The sequence below is a fragment of the Callithrix jacchus genome, chromosome 5 (genome assembly GCF_049354715.1).
Source record: "Callithrix jacchus isolate 240 chromosome 5, calJac240_pri, whole genome shotgun sequence".
Lineage (NCBI taxonomy): Eukaryota > Metazoa > Chordata > Mammalia > Primates > Cebidae > Callithrix > Callithrix jacchus.
In genome coordinates, this window is record NC_133506.1 from 40,722,842 (window position 1) to 40,740,884 (window position 18,043).

Consider the following 18,043-nt stretch of genomic DNA (forward strand, 5'->3'; position numbering starts at 1 on the left):
TGCAGATGAAGGGAGGTATTATCTTCTATGCTCTGGGAAGAATGCTGGTTTCTTAGGAGGCTTGCTGAGATCCTGGAGCCTGGGGATCTGCCAAGTCACTTCTCCAGCATATTTCCATTTGTGATTCCCTTCAGATCCTGGGCTTTTCCACTCCTCCAGGCCGGCTCTCCATGATGTCCTTCATCCTCAACGCCCTCACCTGGTGAGTATCACCAGTTTTGCTATCCAGCTTTTGGGTTCTTAGCGCTGGGACTAACTTTCTGAGTTTGGACATGAGACAGGCTGGCACTTGTTTCTGGGGAGTTGTGGAGTAAAGTGGGTGACAGAGGCCAGTTCTGGGACCGGCTTTATCATGGGTCTTTTTCCATTGCTATTTTGACTTATCTGGAAAGGTTTTATGTCACTATGTTTGTGCTGCCTACCAGACAACTTCCATCTCAGATCGCTTCCCCGACGTGGAGTGAGGTGAGGAAAGGATTCCACTGAGAGGCGGGAGAACTAGGTCCTGTTCTTGGTTGGTGTGCCATTGGCCAAGTTCCTTGCCATGGGCCTCAGGCTCCTCTTTTGTCCATGAAGGGTTGGGCTGGGTGATGTCTAAGGTCACACGTAACCGTTGCCTGTCTCTTAAGAGGCAGTTTAGCATAGTGATCAAGGTCTCAGGCTCTGGAGGCAGACTAATTTGGCTTTGAACCTCAGCTTTACCACTAGTTTAGTGACTTTGGGCAAGTTAATCTACCACAGTTTCCTCATCAGTAAAATGGGGCTAATAATATTACCTGCCTCATAGTTGTAAGGATTAAATAAGTTAATTCACAAGAAGGACTTAGAACAATGCCTTGCACATTATTATGATTCTTGTCCTTATACTGGAGATTGAAAACTGATGGGCTGACTTTGACCTAAATTTGTCTTCCAGATAGGTTTCATTTGGCTTACATAGATGTCAGCCCACACATGGTGTTTAAAACATTTTTTTTCCACTTAGTTGAAGATCAGGCTATTTTATATAAAAATCCAGACTTCTGGCTTCTCTTGACTAATGGAATGACTGATTGATTCCAGGCCAACCTTCTAGCATGACAAGATTTGCCTAGATGCAAGTAGCTACTGCCCCAACTTCAGCTAGACACAGGGTGTGCTTCAGGGTGTCACAATTCCCACCAATTCCTAGGATGCCCTAGTGATAATTGCCTTCGATCATCAAGCTTATACTCAGTCAACTTCACTCTCGACATTACCCGCCAGGTTCTTCTAGGCATCTAATATCATAACCCTTGCTTCACACTTATCTTGTCACTTCTGACCACTGTGCTGCCATCCTAATTTTCCCCACCCTCCCAAATGACCTAAGGCCAGGACAACCCAGTGACAACTCACTGCTGTCCTCTCCCCACAGTGCCCTGGGCTTGCTGTACTTCATCCGGCGAGGGAAGCAGTGTCTGGATTTCACTGTCACTGTCCATTTCTTTCACCTCCTGGGCTGCTGGTTCTACAGCTCCCGTTTCCCCTCGGCGCTGACCTGGTGGCTGGTCCAAGCCGTGTGCATTGCACTCATGGCTGTCATCGGGGAGTACCTGTGCATGCGGACGGAGCTCAAGGAGATCCCCCTCAACTCAGCCCCTAAATCCAATGTCTAGAATCGGGCCCTTTGGACATCCTGCTGGCTCTTGGGCCCCTCAACACCTTGGGCTGCTTAGACCCTCCAGATGAGGTCCAGCCCAGATCTGAGAGGAAACCTGGAAATGTGAAGTCTCTGTTGGTGTGGGAGAGATAGTGAGGGCCTGTCAAAGAAGGCAGGTAGCAGTCAGCATGACAGCTGCAAGAATGGCCTCTGTCTGCTGAAGCCTTGGTATCTGAGAGGTGAGGAAGGGGACCTCTTTGAGGGTATTAACAGAATTGGAACCATGCTACTCTTGAGCCACAGTACCTGTCACCAGCCTGTTGTTTTAAGAGAGAAAAGAAATCAAGGATATCTGATTGGAGCAAACCACTTCTTTAGTTATCTGTCTTACCTCCAATGGACAGCTGTTACCTTTGCAGTGCTGCCGAATCACAGCAGTACTGTTTGGAGAAACACTTGGTTTCCAGATCCATAGCCACAGAAAGAAATGTAGGTGTAAAGTATTAGGCTGCTGTCAGGGACAGGATGACAGATGGAGGCATCAAGCACAAGGAAAATGCACAACCTGTGCCCTGTTATACGCACATATGCGGGTACCCAAGAACCTATGACTTGCTTCCAGTTCCTTCTACCAGGTCCTCATCCTGCTGCCAGCTCTCAACATAGCAGGCCACAGGACCCAGGGAAGAATCCCAGCATCATTCAAAGTCTAACCTGCATCATAAAGACACTGCCTGTCTTCTAGGAATGACCAGGCACCCAGCTCCCACTGGACTCCAGTTCTTTTTCCTGCCTTATTTAGAATTCTGTGGCGGGAAGGGTATGATGGGTTCCTGGAGACAAGAAGCCCAACCTTCTGGCCTGGGCTGTGCTGATAGTGCTGAGGTAGATAGGAATTTGCTGCTAAGATTTTTCTTTGGGGTGGAGTTTCCTCTGTGAGGGGCTTGCAGCTGTTGTTCCTGTGTATATAAATACAGTATTTTCCACGGTTCTGCCTGTATTTACTTTGTAATGCCACGGTTGAGATTGAGAGAGATCAGTGCGGTCAGGCAAGGGAACTTGAAAGAATGATTAGGGCACCTTCTCCCTTTCCTGGACCCCAGAGTCACTCCTCCATTCGGTTACAATACTCAGTGCAGGGAACTCTTGCATCCTGTCTTCTCCACTTGCAGCCTCCCCTATTATGCCTCAAATGAACCACATGATTCTTGAGTTTCCTTTCCCACTTGCTAGTGATTTCTGAACATGTTCAATGGAGCACACAATCTAGACCCACTTCCGCACTGAAACCTTCATGATTCCTCTTTCGGCTCTTTAGAACCTTCCCAAGAGAGCTGTCAGTTTTCAGCTCTCAGTGTTATAGTAGCACAGATGAGTTTTGCTGTCTCCCTGAAAAGCCCATCTGACCTCCTGGCTCTCAGCCCTACGGAGTAGGGAGTCGGTGCCGACAGGATGAAGGTTTAGGGGTAAACATGCCTGGGAAGAGACTGGGAATGTTTTAGGGTGAGGCACCTCAGTAACTCATGGTGCCTTGTTGGAAGGAAGCAGTTTGTTAATGGAGCACAGTAATCCTGGCTGCAGGGCCTAGGAGGTAAGACCAGCTGGGATCACCTTCCCTGGGTCAATCGATTTCCCTCCAGACACCATAAACTCTACAGGCACATGACTGTCTTTGCAAGAACACACATCATGTGGCTGCTGTCACCCTTGACCAGCTGTGGTGGTGGTTACTCCATCTGTGGTTGGAGTACCTCTTTGGGATTCACTTCCAGGTCTTGTGCCTATTTTTCTGCATATCTTCTGTGATGACTTCTGTCCCCTGAGTGTTGATTTGAGTTTTAGAAAGGGCCAAAAGTCACACGATCCAAACTTTTTTTCAGCAATGTGGAGACTGAGCTGCATGATAGTTGGGGATCAAAAATATTTGACCTTAATAAGATTCTTATGATTTCTAAAGTAAAAATAAGAGCAGTTTTTAAGAGTTGAGCTCCAGAGAGGGCAGGGCAATGGCAGTGACATGCTTGTCAGTTTAATAATAAATAACATCTATTGAGTGCTTAGGAGGTGACCATCCGTGTGGGCTGAGTGCTTTATGTCTCTTTTCTGAATCTTCACAAGAACCCTCTGAAGTAAGAAGTAACATCATCTGTATCTTACAGATAAGGGAACTGTAAGGAACTTACCCAAGGTGACTTTTTAGGAGCTGGCAGAGGCAGGATTTGGGCTCTGGTAGTGATATTAATAAGCTCATTTTGGAGAGGTCAAGAGTCAGGGATGTGTAAGTTCTGACTGGTTAAACAGTCTGGTTAAATAGTCTTTATCACCGTATAATCATATCTTCTTGTCCTGCCGTATTGTTTTAAATACCAAGGATCAACAGTACATTATAAACATTACTAGCTTTCTAAGAAAAGCTGATATGCAGTACATTAAATATAGCCAGAGATTTCTTTCTTTTTTTTTTTTTTTGAGACAGGGTCTCACTTTGTCACCCAGGCTGGAGCACAGTGGTGTGATCTTGGCTTGCTATAGCCTCAACCTCCCAGGATCAAGTGATCTTCCTGCCCCAGCACCCCCCCATAGCTGGGACTATACACACGTTACCATGCCTGGCTAATTTTTTTTTTTTTAGAGACAGGGTGGGCTTTGTCACTTTGCCCAGGCTGGTCTCGAACTCCTGGGCTTAAGCGATCCGCCTGCCTTCATCTCCCGAAGTGCTGGGATAACACGTGTGAGACATGAAGCCCAACTGGCCTTTTTTTTTCTCTTTTTTGAGAATGCATTTCTCTCCAACTTCATCACCCAGACTGGAGTGCAGTGGCCGGATCTTGGCTCACTGCAACCTCTGCCTCCTGGAAAAGTAATTCTCATACTTCAGCCTCCCAAGTAGCTGGAATTACAGGCACGTGGCACCATTCTTGACTAATGTTTGTATCTTGCATAGAGATGGGGTTTCATTATGTTAGCCAGGCTGCTCTCAAAGTCCTTGCCTCTCAAGTGATCCACCCACCTCAGCCTCCCAAAGTGCTGGGATTACAGACATGAGCCACTGTGCCTGGCATTGGCCAGAGATTTTCAAGTGATCTTAGGAATGTGGGAAATCTATTTCCAAAGGATGAAGAATGGTACCTAGGTAAGAGAGCTACTTCTTGCCCTCCGCTGAGTTGGCATATCCCTTAACTATCCAGGTGTCTGAAGTTGACCTCCCTTTATCCCACACAGCTCACGCAGGCTCCCCTGGACAGGAATCCCCTTGGACTCTTTCCTCAGCAACTCCCAGGTCTGAGTAGCTTCCTTCTGCCAGTCCCAGAAGGCAGGCATTGCACAAGTGTGAACACCTCCTTGTACTGGCAGCCCGGGGACCACACAGTCTCAGAAGCAGGGCCTCTGGGAACCTAAGACAGGAGGAATAGGGATAGAATCAAGGTAGAGGAGAACTCCTCTGTGGAGACATGAAAAACCACTGTCTTAAGGTTTTCCATTGGAAAGTAATAAAGAGTAGTAGAAACAGCATTGAGGCAGGAGGGTTTGAATCCCTGCTCTACCACTACCTGGGCAAGTCACAGTCATAGGGGTCCAATTCTGGAAGGCTTCAGAGAGCTGCAGTGGAGTAGAAATCCTGGAGTCCCATTGCTAGCTGTAAGATCTTGGGTAAGCTATGTAATCTCCCCTCCCTTGGTTCCCTCATGTGTAAAATGAGGGTCATAATGGTACATACTTCGCTGTTTGTTTGTTTGTTTTTTTTCTGGTGGGGCAACACTTAATTCCATAAAATGAAATTAATGGTTTTATTGTGAAGATGCAATGAGATGTCACATGTAAAGCACCTAGCACAGCACCTGGCACATAGGAAGTGATCCATAATTTAGGCAATTATTAGGCTACCACCCCCCTATCCATTTTACAGAAGAAGAGGCACCTTTCTTCTGAGCCTTGTGTTTTCAAATGTTAGTTGGCGGATAGGCTTGCCAGTCCTCTAGGTACCACTACCAAGTACTGAGTTCCTGTTTGCTAGGTACTACAAAGTGATTTATGTATCTTCTTACTTAGTCCAATAAGGTAAGCACCACTATTTCCCCCATGTTGCAGATAAAGAGATTGAGGGTAAACTTTTTCCCCATTACAGAGTTGACAAGAAGCTAGGCCTGTCTGCCTCAAAAGCCTCATTCTCTTTTCACTGTCCAGTTATGTTTATGTGTGATCCAGGCAATTGTGAGACGGATACTGTTGGGGATCTAGATGCCGGATTAGCAAAGGTTGTGAATGTAAACATACGTTTGGCTTGTTAACAAGCAGCTAGTTCCTTCAAGGTGGGTAGTGAGGTAGCTGCTGATAAGTGGGAAATGGAGCCAGGATCAGCCACAGGGTTTTATTATAGTGGCAAAGGGCCAGGTGGGTGGTGTGGGAAAAGGCCAAACATTTGTTCAGTGCTGCACAAACTGGCTTCTCCTACATCAAGCTTGATTTGCTTAAAACCCCCTGAAACAGACATCAGTATCACTATTTGATAAACATGAAATAGGCTCAGAGAGAGGTCATGTGACTTCTGAAAAGTCACTCAATATAAAATCAGATTCAAACACTAATTTTTTCCCACTTAACTGTTAGGCAGCCATGTCTGGGGTGGCATCCTCCCCAAATCGGTGTTACTGGGCCCAGAAGAGGCCTTGGATTGAAGTCATTAAACAAAAGGAGAGTGGTAGTGGGGAGACCCCGGTTGTGAAATTTTGGGAGGTGAGTGGCCAAAGGCCTAAGTGCTCGGGCAGGTGATATGAGGTGGAAGGAGTGTACTGCTGGGACTCACTCACTCCTAGGCCTGCCCCTTGCTGCCCTGGCCATGCTGGGTCCCTGCCTTCACACACAGCCCTTCCCTCTACTTGGTGGCATTCCCAGTGGGCAACTGGGGCCCAACTCCAGCTCTCTGGAGCAAAGTGGAAGTTGCCAGTCTCACCCAGGCCCCCCCAATCCAACCTCCACTTGGGGCTCCCTGGGCAGACTCCCATGAAGGCTAGTGCAAGGGGGCTCCCCAGAAAGGGTCAGATTCTCTAGTTGGGAGGACACTGTCTTGACTGCCTTCTGATAGTGTGCTCCGGACAGAAGTTCACACAAAGGTTGATGGAATGGAAGAGTGAGTAGATTATTTTCCTTTTTTTTTTCTTTTGTTTTGAGACAGAGTCTTGCTCTGTAGCCCAGGCTGGAGTGCAGTGCCACAATCTTGGCTCACTGCAGCCTCCGCCTCCTGAGTTCAAGGGATTCTCCTGCCTCAGCCTCCTGAGTAGCTGGGACTACAGGCCTAAACCACTATGCCCACCAGGCTAATTTTTGTATTTTTGGTAGAGATGGGGTTTCATCATGTTGACCAGGATGGTCTCAATCTCCTGACCTCATGATGCACCCAAAGTTCTGGGATTACAGGCGAGAACCACCACGCCTGGCCGTATAAATTATTTTCAAAAGTGGATAAAATTGAAGAAACCCAGCAAGGGAACTGCAATGGATACTGTTCAGGAAATAGGCTGGAGTGCAAGCTGGGTGGGAAGACCGCTGGAAGTGGAGGTTATTGGGGTGGATGCTGCGTGGGAAGTGGCTGGGTGGTGGGGGCGGAGCTAGGCACCGTAGGTGAGCTCCAGGAAGATTGCGCTGGAAAGGGGACCTTGGGAATGGGCTGCAGGGGTACCCAGCCGCCTTGAGAGCAGAAACTATGCGGTGCTAAGCAGCGCCGTGGCTCCACCCAGGCTGGCCCCAGCGGCTTCTGATGCCCAGTCTTGGTGCCCAGTGGAGGGGTGGGGGATGTCCATCCAATCGTTCTCCCTTTCTCCCAAACTGAAGCTCTATCTTCGTCGCTGCTCTGACCCCCAACCCTGTAGAGCTCTGCTCCCCTCAGTGGCTCCACTGCTCTCCCAAGGGCACCGACACCACTCAACCTGCTTCCAGGGAATATGGGGGTCTTGGTCCCAAGAAAACTCGGCTCCCTCGGGCTTTCCTCTCCCCATGACATGGTTAGGGTCCTGTGACTCCTACTGACAGAGGATGACCCCGGCCAGATGGGGTCAACCAGGGCTTGAGGTTGAAGCTTCAGATTGAGGGTGGACCTGCCATGTCACACTGGAGCAGCAGGGATGCAGTACCAGCTTCCCGGCCTGACCCGGTGCCTTCTACGATCTGTGACCAAGGCAGGACACATTTGGAAGCACAGCTGACGTCCACTTTGACATCCACTTTTTGACACCAGCTGCAATGCAATCAGTTTTTGACCATCGATTTTTGACAATCAGGTCGCAGTGCATGCGCATGACCCACAGGGGGCTGGGGCTGCTCCGCCTGCTTCACGACTTCTGAGCAGGCTCTCATTTCGCCTTTTCCCTTTCTTGGGAAAATGGAATGGGGAGCAACCAGGAGACCTAGTTTAGAGCCCTTGCTCCTGATACTTTCTAGCTGAATGAGCCTGGACAAGTTACTTTCTGCCTCTACACCACAGTTTCCTCTTGTGGGCTCATGGGGCGATTGTGAGGCACCTCATACCCAGGAAGCACAGGAGCTGACTTCACAGAGCGCGCCACTCAGGAGACCAGCTCGCGGAGGTTGGGGAGGGGTGCAGCTCGTTGGCTTCTTTGGGTCTAGACTGAGTTTAGGTCCCTCAGGGTGGGGGTGGGGGAAGCCCGAAGCCGTGACACAGGCTCTCTTCCACCTCTACCGAAGGCCTGTTTCCTTCATCCTTCCCAGCCCCAGACAAGCAGGCAGAGTAAGCAGTATTAGTCTTAGGTGCCATATGGAAGATTTTATTTGTAGACTCGTGAATTTCCCCACTCATCCCTCCCCTTCAGCTGATTGCGCGATCTCCACCCTCTATTCGCACCTCTGGCTCCCATCCAGGTCACATCACCTGCCAGCAGAGACCTCGGTGTTAGGCGCTAAGGCTGTCCCCGGGGGGCGCTGGTCGTTTGGGGAGCGGCCGCAGGGACAAGGGTGCTGTGGAAATGGGTTGGAAATGGCTTTGCTAAAAAGGGAATGCCTCCCTTTAAGCTAGATGCGGTGGGCACTCACCCCTTTCCTTTCATGAGATTTTAATTCTCCCACGAAAGGGCTGGAGTATTTTCTTCTTGTTTTGCTAAGGAACTTTCTGGTCAAAGTAAATCTCTCTCTTTTTTTTAGACAGGGTCTCGCTCTGTTGCCCAGGGTAGAGTGCAGTGGCAGAGTCAAGCTCACTGCAGCCTCGACCTCCTGGGCTCAAGCTATCCTCTGACCTCAGCCTCCCAAGTAGCTGACACTACAAATGCAAGCCACCACATCTTGCTAATTTTTAAATTTTTTGTAGAGACAGTGTCTCAGTATGTTGCCCAGGCTGGTCTTGAACTGCTGGCCTCAAGCAGTCTTCCTGCCTTGACCTCCCAAGAGGCTGGGATTACAGGCGTGAGCTGCCATGCCTAGCATGTTCACAGTAAATCTTATTTGAGGCATGAATACATCAAACATAAATGGAGAGTTGAATTGGTCTAAGGGAATGGGATGCAGCAAAGCCCTATTGACCACCTCCCTCCTCCCACATTTGGAAATCCTTAAACCAGCTTACTTAGGCCTCTGACTGTGAGATTCAGAGCCACAGCTGTTTCCACCCCTGCTAAGGCCTTTAGGCAATGAGATGGCTCACTTTAGTACCCACACATCCAGTGCCACTCCTTCCCCAGATCCCTTAGCTGTATCCTGGGAGGCCTCAGCCTAGCCACTAGACTGCTATATGATGTTGGTCTAAGGCTTCCCCCTCTGGACATGAAGGTGCAGCCTCACAGCACTGTCAGCCACACACCACTCAAGACTCCAGATCCTGAGCCTTGACTCTGGGGCCCAGCTCTGGGCCTGGCTTGGGGCTTGCATCTCACCTGGCCTGGCAGTGGTGTTGTGACACCCACCTTGTATGGACGCCACATAGGCATTTCAAGTGATGCGGAGCAGAAGCGGGTGCAGCGGCGCTTGACCCAACGTAGGGTGGAGGGTCTGCACATCACCCGGGGTGCTGGGAGGTGGATTCGTGTGGGCAGACCCTCAAACCAGATCCTCTGGTCGGCCACATCCAGCTGCTTCCTATCCCCCATGGGAGTTCTGTGGTGCTGGGGCTTAATGACGATGACTCGGAGGCCCTCAGTGAGTGGTTGCCTCTCCTGGGCTCCAGGGTTCAAGCCTTGACCCCTCGGTGTCCTTGGAACCTCGGGCTCTACCTGCTTTTCTTTTAATGGCATTGCTGCCAATGATGATTTTGCCTTGTTCCTCATCCCTGACTGCACCTGGGGCTTCCATTCCTTGTACTCTTTTTTCTTAGAGTCCTCTGTAGACTCTAATCTCTTGGACCTGAGTTCCTTCTTGGAGCACCCGACCTCCTGGAACTCTTCCTTATTTTGTTCCACTTTATTGCAGGCACTGTTTTCCCTGGCAGGGAGAGGAAAGGCAGTCAGCAGAGCAGGACCAAGGCCCTGGTCCTGGCCCCCTAGCTTTGCCCCGACAGTTGCTATGTAGCCAGCTCAGGGGAGCCTGTTAAAAAAGCTAGAGGGGCCCGCCAAGAAACTTCCCTACTGCCCAGAGGCCTTGTGCTGGTGTGAGGGGATGTGATGAGCATTGGCAGAAGGGATGTGAGAGTCTGGGAAGGTGAAGCCATGACTCGTAGTTAAGGCCCCTGGGAATGGATATTGTCTACATCACCTGCCACTAGATTAGGGTTCTGTCTCTCTGGACTTCAGCTGGGAGGGTGGACAGTCCAATAGTTTTCCTAAATTGTGCTCCAAGAAACTTAGCGTTCTGAGGAGGTGTCTCAATGTCAACCCGAGACCCACTGTGGGCAAGATGAGGGCAGGATGCCTTCGCCTGCCCAGAGCAACACATTTGGGGCTTGGGGACAGATATTTGAACAGATGTTTTACTGCTTTAATAAAGTTGGAAAACTGTTCAAGACCAGCCTGGGCGACATGGTGAGACCCTGTCTCCATACAAAAATATTTTTTTAAGTTGGAAAATCATGGGGCTGATCTTTCTTGCTGTGTGTTTCCTGATTGTCCACAACAGACAGGAGTTCTGAATTCAGAAAAAGGAGACCAGAGAGGTGGCCTTGACAGAAATATTAAATGCTGAGTTTTTCCCAAAGAGTGTCTGTAACAGACTAGGCCCCCTGCAAACTCTCCAGTGGCAACACCATCCTAGCTAAGGGTGTGGAGAGACATGAGGCCTTGGGCTGCAGATAATGGCAATACTGTGATGACAATAATGGCTCCTACTGATTGAGTGCCTGCTCTATGCCAGACTCGGGATCCTTACAACAGTTCTGTGAAGTAGGAGGCAGTGCAGCAGAGTGACTTACAGAGCACAGATTCTGCTTCTGCCTCTTACTGCCTATGTGATTTGGGCAAGATGTTTACCCTCTCAGAGCCTTTGCTTCCTTATCTGTAAAACTAGAATAATTCTGTCTACCTAACAGGATTGCTATGAAGAATAAACTAAATGGGAAACTTCTTAAGTGCTTAGCACAGTAGATGGCATTTAGCAGGCACTAATCAATGTTTGCTTTCTTAATATTCTCATGTGACTTATGAGGAAATAGTTTGAACTTGTCTCGGAGACATGGTAAAAAACTAAAAAGAAATTCATAAAGAAACTGAGCCTCACCAAGACTAATTAATCCTCAGATTTCAGGGGTCAGTCTGCAGGTGATTCTCTGGGTTATATTGATTTGCAAGGGGAGGAGGAGGAGTGACCTGTCTCAGTGCCCCAGGGTGAAGTCAGGAGGAGTGACCTGTCTCAGTGCCCCAGGGTGGAGTGAGGCCACAATTGGATGATTACAGCTGTTGTTATGGCCACAGCTGTGACATCAGACAGGAATGGCTTCCAATCCTAGCTCTGCTGCTTATCAGTTGAGTTAACTGAGTGAGACAAATCATTTCATCTCTTGAACCTCAGTAAAATAGAGTTAATAAATACCTCTCACAGAGCCACTGTGAAAATGAAGACTAAATTTCTTAGCACAATGCCTATTCCCAGTAAGATGGCATTTGGGTCCATTGTGGGGGCCATGGGTGGCCCATGCTTACCCAGAGGAGATGCGGAGCATCTTTGGAACACTGAGCAGTGAATTCCAACACCTTTTGGCCAGGTTATGCAGTTCTTGGATCCGACGGTTCGAGCCCTTGAGTAGCTTCAAGAGTGACAAGTTTTTTAACACCTGCCAGGGTCGAGAAACCAGATAAATAGAAGCTTCAGCTCGCCCGGAAAGCCTCCCTCTCCCCTGCCTGCCTCTGGCAGCACTGCATGAGTATATGAGCTCCCCCAAGCTGGGGCCAAAACAGGGCCTCTCACCATTCTCAGACGGTTCCTCTCAATTACTTTGCTCACAGGCTGCTCTGTCTTGTCCTGTGGTTTCTCATCATGCATCTGAGGGACAGAGGTTAAGAGAGAGACATAAACCCAGAAGAATCAGCAAGGCTTGGTGCCTCATGCCTGTAATCTCAGCACTTTGGGAGGCTAAGGTGGGTGGATTGTTTGAGGTCAGGAGTTTGAGACCAGCCTGGCCAACATGGTGAAACCTCAGCTCTACTAAAAAAAACACACAAAAATTAGCCAGGTGTGGTGGCATATGCCTATAGTCTGAGCTACTCAGGAGGGTAAGGCAGGAGAATCGTTTGAACCCAGGAGATGAAGGCTGTAGTCAGCTGAGATCTTGCCACTGCACTCCAGCCTGGGTGTCAGAGTGAGACATTAGAGGAATCCTCCTGAACTCCTCCATGTGCCTCTCCATTTGACTGAGCATGGTTCGACCAATCCTAGGCTGGGAGTTTTGTCATCTTGATTTGGGGACAGAACTGGGAGACCATTTTAACTCTCCTGACCTCCCTTCACCCTTCACCCTTCACCTTTCCCTTTTCTCCCATGCTGGAAAGCCCCTGTCCTTGGCATGGTGGACTCTTTGTGAAAGTCCCCTCTAGGGACTCACCCCCCTTCCCAGGGTCTAGTCCCAAGTCTGACCTTGGAAACCCTGCTATTCTTGGGCCTTTTCTTTGCTGATGGACTCATGCTGCGGCTGTGAGACCTCAGAGACGAATGGAGCAAGACCACTGCCAAGCACCCACCCTGCTTCTCTCAGTTCAGCCAGCACTCAGGCTGGGCATCAGATTGTGGTGCTGTCTCTGTACCACCTGTAGCTGTGACATCACTGAAGTGTGACAGCAGCAGGGCGGGGTCTCCAAGGAGTGTACATGGCAGAGGTGAGGGGTAGAGGGTGAGAAAGAAATACAGACAGTAGGTGACAGACAGCTGTGTACATTGTCACAACTTCCCTGGGAGGTAAGAGGATCATCATCTCGTTTTGAATGAGGAAGCCAAGGTTCAAAGAGGTTGAATAATTTACTCAAGGCCCCACTAGATCTAGCCCAGCTAGATCATAGTGGGCTGGAAACCTAACCAGGGTCTAATAGTCAACCCATGAAACCAGTGATTCCCAAAACATGCTCATCCATTCAGTCATGTTGCCTGTTTTGACTGGCTGCCTGCTAATGCCAGGTGCTTTTTCTAAGTGCTAAAATAATAGGAAATTCTTGCCATCAAGCTTACATTCTACTGGTGGGGAAACAGTGTGTGTACTTGTAAATGTTTAATAATGGGCTTTCTAAAGCAAAATATATGTGTGTGTATTATAAATTTTACTGATAGAAATAAACAAATAATAAAATTCTATGATATTTTTTTTTGTAACTTCCATTAGTGAGTTCTTCTTACAGTATGCTTTTCTTGGATTTTGCCTAACCCTTCTATTTATAGCCAACCTATGGTTGTGATGGATAGAGAAGTATAATACCAACAATAATGCTGGTATTTTCATTTACACTGAACAGTAAGAAGGTGGAAAAATGAAACAACAGAGATACTGAAATTTAACTCATTTATCAATGACTTGATTGACCTATTTGCTGAATTGGGCCATAGTTTTTGAATACTGGAAGTATATTTCTCAGATTCTTTTTGTTATTTACAATCAAACAGCTATAGACAGGACACTTGCTTATGTTTTCTCTTTTATGTTGTTTTTGGAGGGTCTTTTTTCAGATCTATATATGATTTATGTATGATAAATTTCTACTGTACAGATAGGCAGATAGAATACTGAGAACATAGATAATAGTAAAAGGTAGTAAAAAAATAAAAAACGACAAGTTTAAACATTTTTTACCTTTGTTTTTAATATTATTTATTTAATTTGAAGTTGTATAAATTAAATATTAATGATAGTCATGCTTAACAAGCAGCCTGCAGAATTCCTAGAAGTGTAACAGTAGACTTTTGTGAGCCCCAATGAGTCAGCTCCAGTATGCCAGTGCTACGTCAGATGGAAATAAAGTGCCTGGAGAACAGTAAACAGGGTCAAGGGGACAGGGAGGGCAGGGGTAGAGAGTTTGGTATATTAAAAAGGTGATCTAGGAAAGATTCATCAACAGGATGAGATTTGAGCAGACACCTGAGAGAGAAGGGAGAGAGGAGAATGAATGGTGGTGGGAGAAGATGAGGCAGAGAGGGAGTTGTGGGTTAGGCAGATCACAGCAGGCTTTGAAGGGCGCTGGCTGCCCTGAATCTCTGGTGCCCAGCTGGCTGCATCAGAATGGTATGAAGAGCTTGTGAAAAACATCTTTGTGGACACCACCCCATTCAGCAGGCCAACCAGATACCCAATCAAGTGTGGGACCCACTCCACACCATTCCACTTCTAGCAGTGAGAGATGTGCATTCACAGAGTGTGCTTAGCTCTGAATAGAGGGGTGAGGGGCCAATCCTAGGCTGTGGGATAGCTTCTCACATATAAATATCCTTTCCTGTTGGGTCCTTTCTTATTAGAGTGAAGGTTAGGTATGGGGTTAAACTGCTGCTGTGGCCTAGAAGAAAGCAATGTGGTGATTTGGCAAGGAAGACACAGAGGGTACTCCCTCTCTCCCTCCTGTCTGCCCCAATACTCCTTGGCTGCTCTGCCTGCTCAGACATCCCTCTCTTTACACACACTTTCAGCTCTGATCAACTGGACTTCACTGAACGATGGCTGCTCTGAGGCCCTGGTGCCTGGCGGCCTGCATCAGAATCACCTATACCTGCCACTCAGCCCCCAAGCTCCGAGAGCTGGGGTGTGCTAGGCACTGAGGGACAGCAACATTATAGACAGAGCATTCTTCTAGGTTTACAGGCCAAAGGGAAGAGGTATTTCTAGAATGTAGACTCGTCAAGGCCAGGGATTTGTATCTGTTTTAGTCATTGATAAGCCCCCAGATCCTGGAACAGTGCCTGGTGGATAACAGAAACCCAGAAAGGGTTTTTGTTTGTTTTGAGACGGAATCTCACTCTTGTTGCTCTGGCTGGAGTGCAATGACTCAATCTCGGCTCACCACAACCTCCACCTCCTGGGTTCAAGCGATTCTCCTGCCCCAGCCTCCTGAGTAGCTGCCCAGCTAATTTTGCATTTTTAGTAGAGACATGTTGGTTAGGCTGGTCTTGAACTCCCCACCTCAGGTGATCCGGCTGCCTTGGCCTCCCAAAGTGGTGAGATTATAGGCATGAGCCACTGTGCCTGGCTCCAAAAAGTATTAAAAAAAAAAATGAAATAAATAGTGTTATCTATGATATGGGTAATATTGAGGGTTGTGGAGGCACAGAAGAGAAGCTCCCCAACCCAGTGTGAGGATGTCAGGGACTCTTTCTAGAGATGGCGATGAGGAATGAAGGATGAGTAGACATTGGCCAGGAAAAGGGGTATGGGGAGTGGGGAGGTGGGCAGAGCATCTTCAAAAGAGGGAATTTAAAAAATATGAGTGTGGAATGGAATTATGAACAGTTGTGTGTTGCTGGAATAGAAAGTAAGGGCCAATAATGGCAGGGGCTAAAACCAGAAAAGTACATCAAGAGACCTATCCATTGATACATAGCTGGTAAGCCATGTGGACTAAATCCAAGGCTCTTGCATGAAAGCCTCCACTCTTTTTTTTTTTTTTTAAATCATATAATAAGATACGGATAATATAAAATTTACCTTCTAACCATTTTTGTTTATTATTTTTGAGATACAGTTTCACTCTGTCACCCAGGCTGGAGTGCAGTGGCACAATCTTGGCTCACTGCAACCTCCACCTCCTGAGTTCAAGTGATTCTCATGGCTCAGCCTCCCCAGTAGCTGTGACTGCAGGTGTGCCTCACCACACCTGGCTTATTTTTGTATTACTAGTAGAGACAGGGTTTCACCATGTTGGCCAGGCTGGTTTCAAACTCCTGACCTCAAGTGATGATCTACCCACTTCGGCCTCAGAAAGTGCTGGGATTACAGGTGTGTGCCACCACGCCTGGTCCTAACCATTTTTAAAAAGTAGTTGAGTGACATTAAGTACCTTCTCTTTGTACAACCATCATGGATATCCATCTTTAAACTTTTTTTATCCTATAAAATTGGATCTCTGTGCACAGTAAATAACTGCCCATTTTACCTCCCCAGCTCATGGCAACCACCATTCTACTTTCTGTCCCTATAAATTTGACTACTCTAGGAACCTCATGTAAGTGGACTGGTACAATGTTTGTCTTTTTTGTGACTGCCTTATTTCCTGTCTTCATGGTTCATCCATGGTGTTGCATGTGTCAGAATTTCCTTCTCTTGGCCGGACGTGGTGGTTCACGCCTGTAATCCTAGCACTTTGGGAGGCCAAGGCAGATGGATTACCTGAGGTCAGGAGTTTGAGACCAGCCTGGCCAACATGGTGAAACGCTGTCTCTACCAAAAGTACCAAAATTGGCCAGGCATGGTGGCGGGTGCCTAAAATCCCAGCTACTTCGGAGGCTGAGGCAGGAGAATTACTTGAATCCAGAGGGTCAGGGTTCCAGTGAGCCATGATTACACCGCTTCATTCCAGCCTGGGTGACAGAGCTTAACTCTGTCTCAAAAAAAAAAAAAAAAAATTCCTTTTTTTTTAAGGCTGAATAATATTCCATTGATTCCATTGTATGAGTAGGCATTTTCTTTCTCTGTTCATTTATCAATGGACATTTGAATTCTTTCCACCTGTTAGCTATTGTGAATAATGCTGCTGTGAATAAGGATATACAAATACCTCTTCAAGGCCTTGCTTTCAACTTTTCGGTATATACCTAGAAGTGGAACTGTGGAACTGCTGAATCATATGGCGATTCTCTTTTTAATATTCTGAGAAACCACCATATTGTTTTTTGAAGTGGCTATATCATTTCACATCCCCACCAACCATGTACAAGGATTCCAGTTTCTCTGTATCCCTGCCAACACTTGGTATTCTCTGTTTCTTTGATAGTCGCCATCTTAATAAGTGGGAGGTTCCACTTTTTTATTTTGTTCCTCTCATAGTGCTTTAACTTCCTTAGTCAGGTTTACTGGGGCATATTTTACACATAGTAAAATTTACCTTTTTAAGTTTTGACAAATGCATACTAGTGTAGAACACCACAATCAATGTATGGAACAGCTTTATAACCCTCCTAAGTTCCCTCAAGCCACTTCTTTGTAGTTAACTTTTCCCACTCCCAGCCCTGGCACCAAACTGATGTGTGTTTTCAGTCTCTATAGCTTTGCCTTTTCCAAAATACCATATAGGTAGAATCATACAGTATGCAGCCCTTTGAATCTGGATTTCTTTCACTTGAGATTTGCACATGTTGGGTGTGTCAATAATTCGGTTTTTTTTCATTGTTAAGTAGTATTTCATTCTATAAATATGCCACAGCTTGTATATACAATCAATAAAGGACATTAGGACTAGTTTCGGGTTTTCAGTGATTTGGAATAAAGTTACTGAATACACGTGTATACAGGTTTTTGTGGAAATACAGTTTTTATTTCACTTGGATACGTACTTAGGCGTGAGATTACTGGATCATATGGTAATTATCTGTTTAACTTTAGAAGATAGTGCCAGAGGTATCCAAAGTGGCTGTACCATTTCATATTCCCACCTACAATATATTCAAGGTCTTGTTGACTCACGTTCTTGGCAGTATTTGGTATTATTAGATTTTTGTTTGTTTGTTTTGTTCTTAGCTACCCTAGTAGGTATGTCATCATATCTTATGGTGGTGTTAGTTTGCATTTCCCTAATGACTAATAACGTTGAACATATTTTCATGTATTTATTTTACATCTATGTTTTTTGATAAAGTTTTTGTTCGAGTCTTTTGCCCATTTTCAGTTGTTTCCTTTAATTAGAATTGCATTGAGAGTTTGTTTGTTTGTTTTACTAATTCTGGATCTCTTTATTATATATATGACTCACAAGTGTTTTCCACTAGCCTGTGGTTTATCTTTTCATTTTTTTAACCGTCTCTTGAAGAACAGATTCTTAATTTTGATGAAGTCCAATCTATCACTTTTTAAAGTGGGCTATGCTTTTGGTG

General features: G+C 46.8%; 3 protein-coding genes across 10 annotated transcripts in view; 2 read left to right on the forward strand and 1 right to left on the reverse strand.

Annotated features, from left to right (window-relative positions):
* Positions 1–18,043, forward strand: part of SYS1 (SYS1 golgi trafficking protein) — a 40,553-nt gene that overhangs the window by 2,317 nt on the left and 20,193 nt on the right. For 2 of the 4 annotated variants that reach the window (XM_002747592.6, XM_035298703.3), the window contains 2 exons: positions 135–202; positions 1,397–2,610. In XM_002747592.6, coding sequence (XP_002747638.1) covers positions 135–202; positions 1,397–1,637 — 309 coding nt within the window. In that variant the 3' untranslated portion in view covers positions 1,638–2,610. Of the gene's footprint in view, positions 1–134; positions 203–1,396; positions 2,611–18,043 lie in introns of those variants that run through there. The other 2 variants (XM_078371756.1, XM_054255405.2) reach the window with 1 other exon arrangement.
* On the reverse strand, positions 7,179–12,759 carry TP53TG5 (TP53 target 5). Of its 4 annotated transcripts, none has more exons than XM_078371755.1 (5): positions 12,623–12,759; positions 11,957–12,031; positions 11,692–11,822; positions 9,525–10,042; positions 7,179–8,504 (listed from the first exon to the last, which is right to left on the reverse strand). In XM_078371755.1, the coding sequence occupies exons 1-5, from the start codon at positions 12,668–12,670 to the stop codon at positions 8,401–8,403; spliced, it is 876 nt and encodes a 291-aa protein (XP_078227881.1). In that variant the 5' UTR covers positions 12,671–12,759; the 3' UTR covers positions 7,179–8,400. The 4 variants fall into 4 exon arrangements, with proteins under 4 accessions (XP_078227881.1, XP_035154593.1, XP_035154592.1 ...); XM_035298702.3 differs by having other exon boundaries at positions 8,362–8,504; positions 9,529–10,042; XM_035298701.3 differs by having other exon boundaries at positions 8,369–8,590; positions 9,529–10,042.
* The window catches only part of DBNDD2 (dysbindin domain containing 2), a 33,795-nt gene continuing 28,629 nt past the window's right edge, over positions 12,878–18,043 (forward strand). For both annotated transcript variants that reach the window (XM_078371759.1, XM_078371762.1), the window contains exon 1: positions 12,878–12,940. The gene's annotated coding sequence lies outside the window, so the exon portion shown is untranslated. The remainder of the gene's footprint in view (positions 12,941–18,043) is intronic.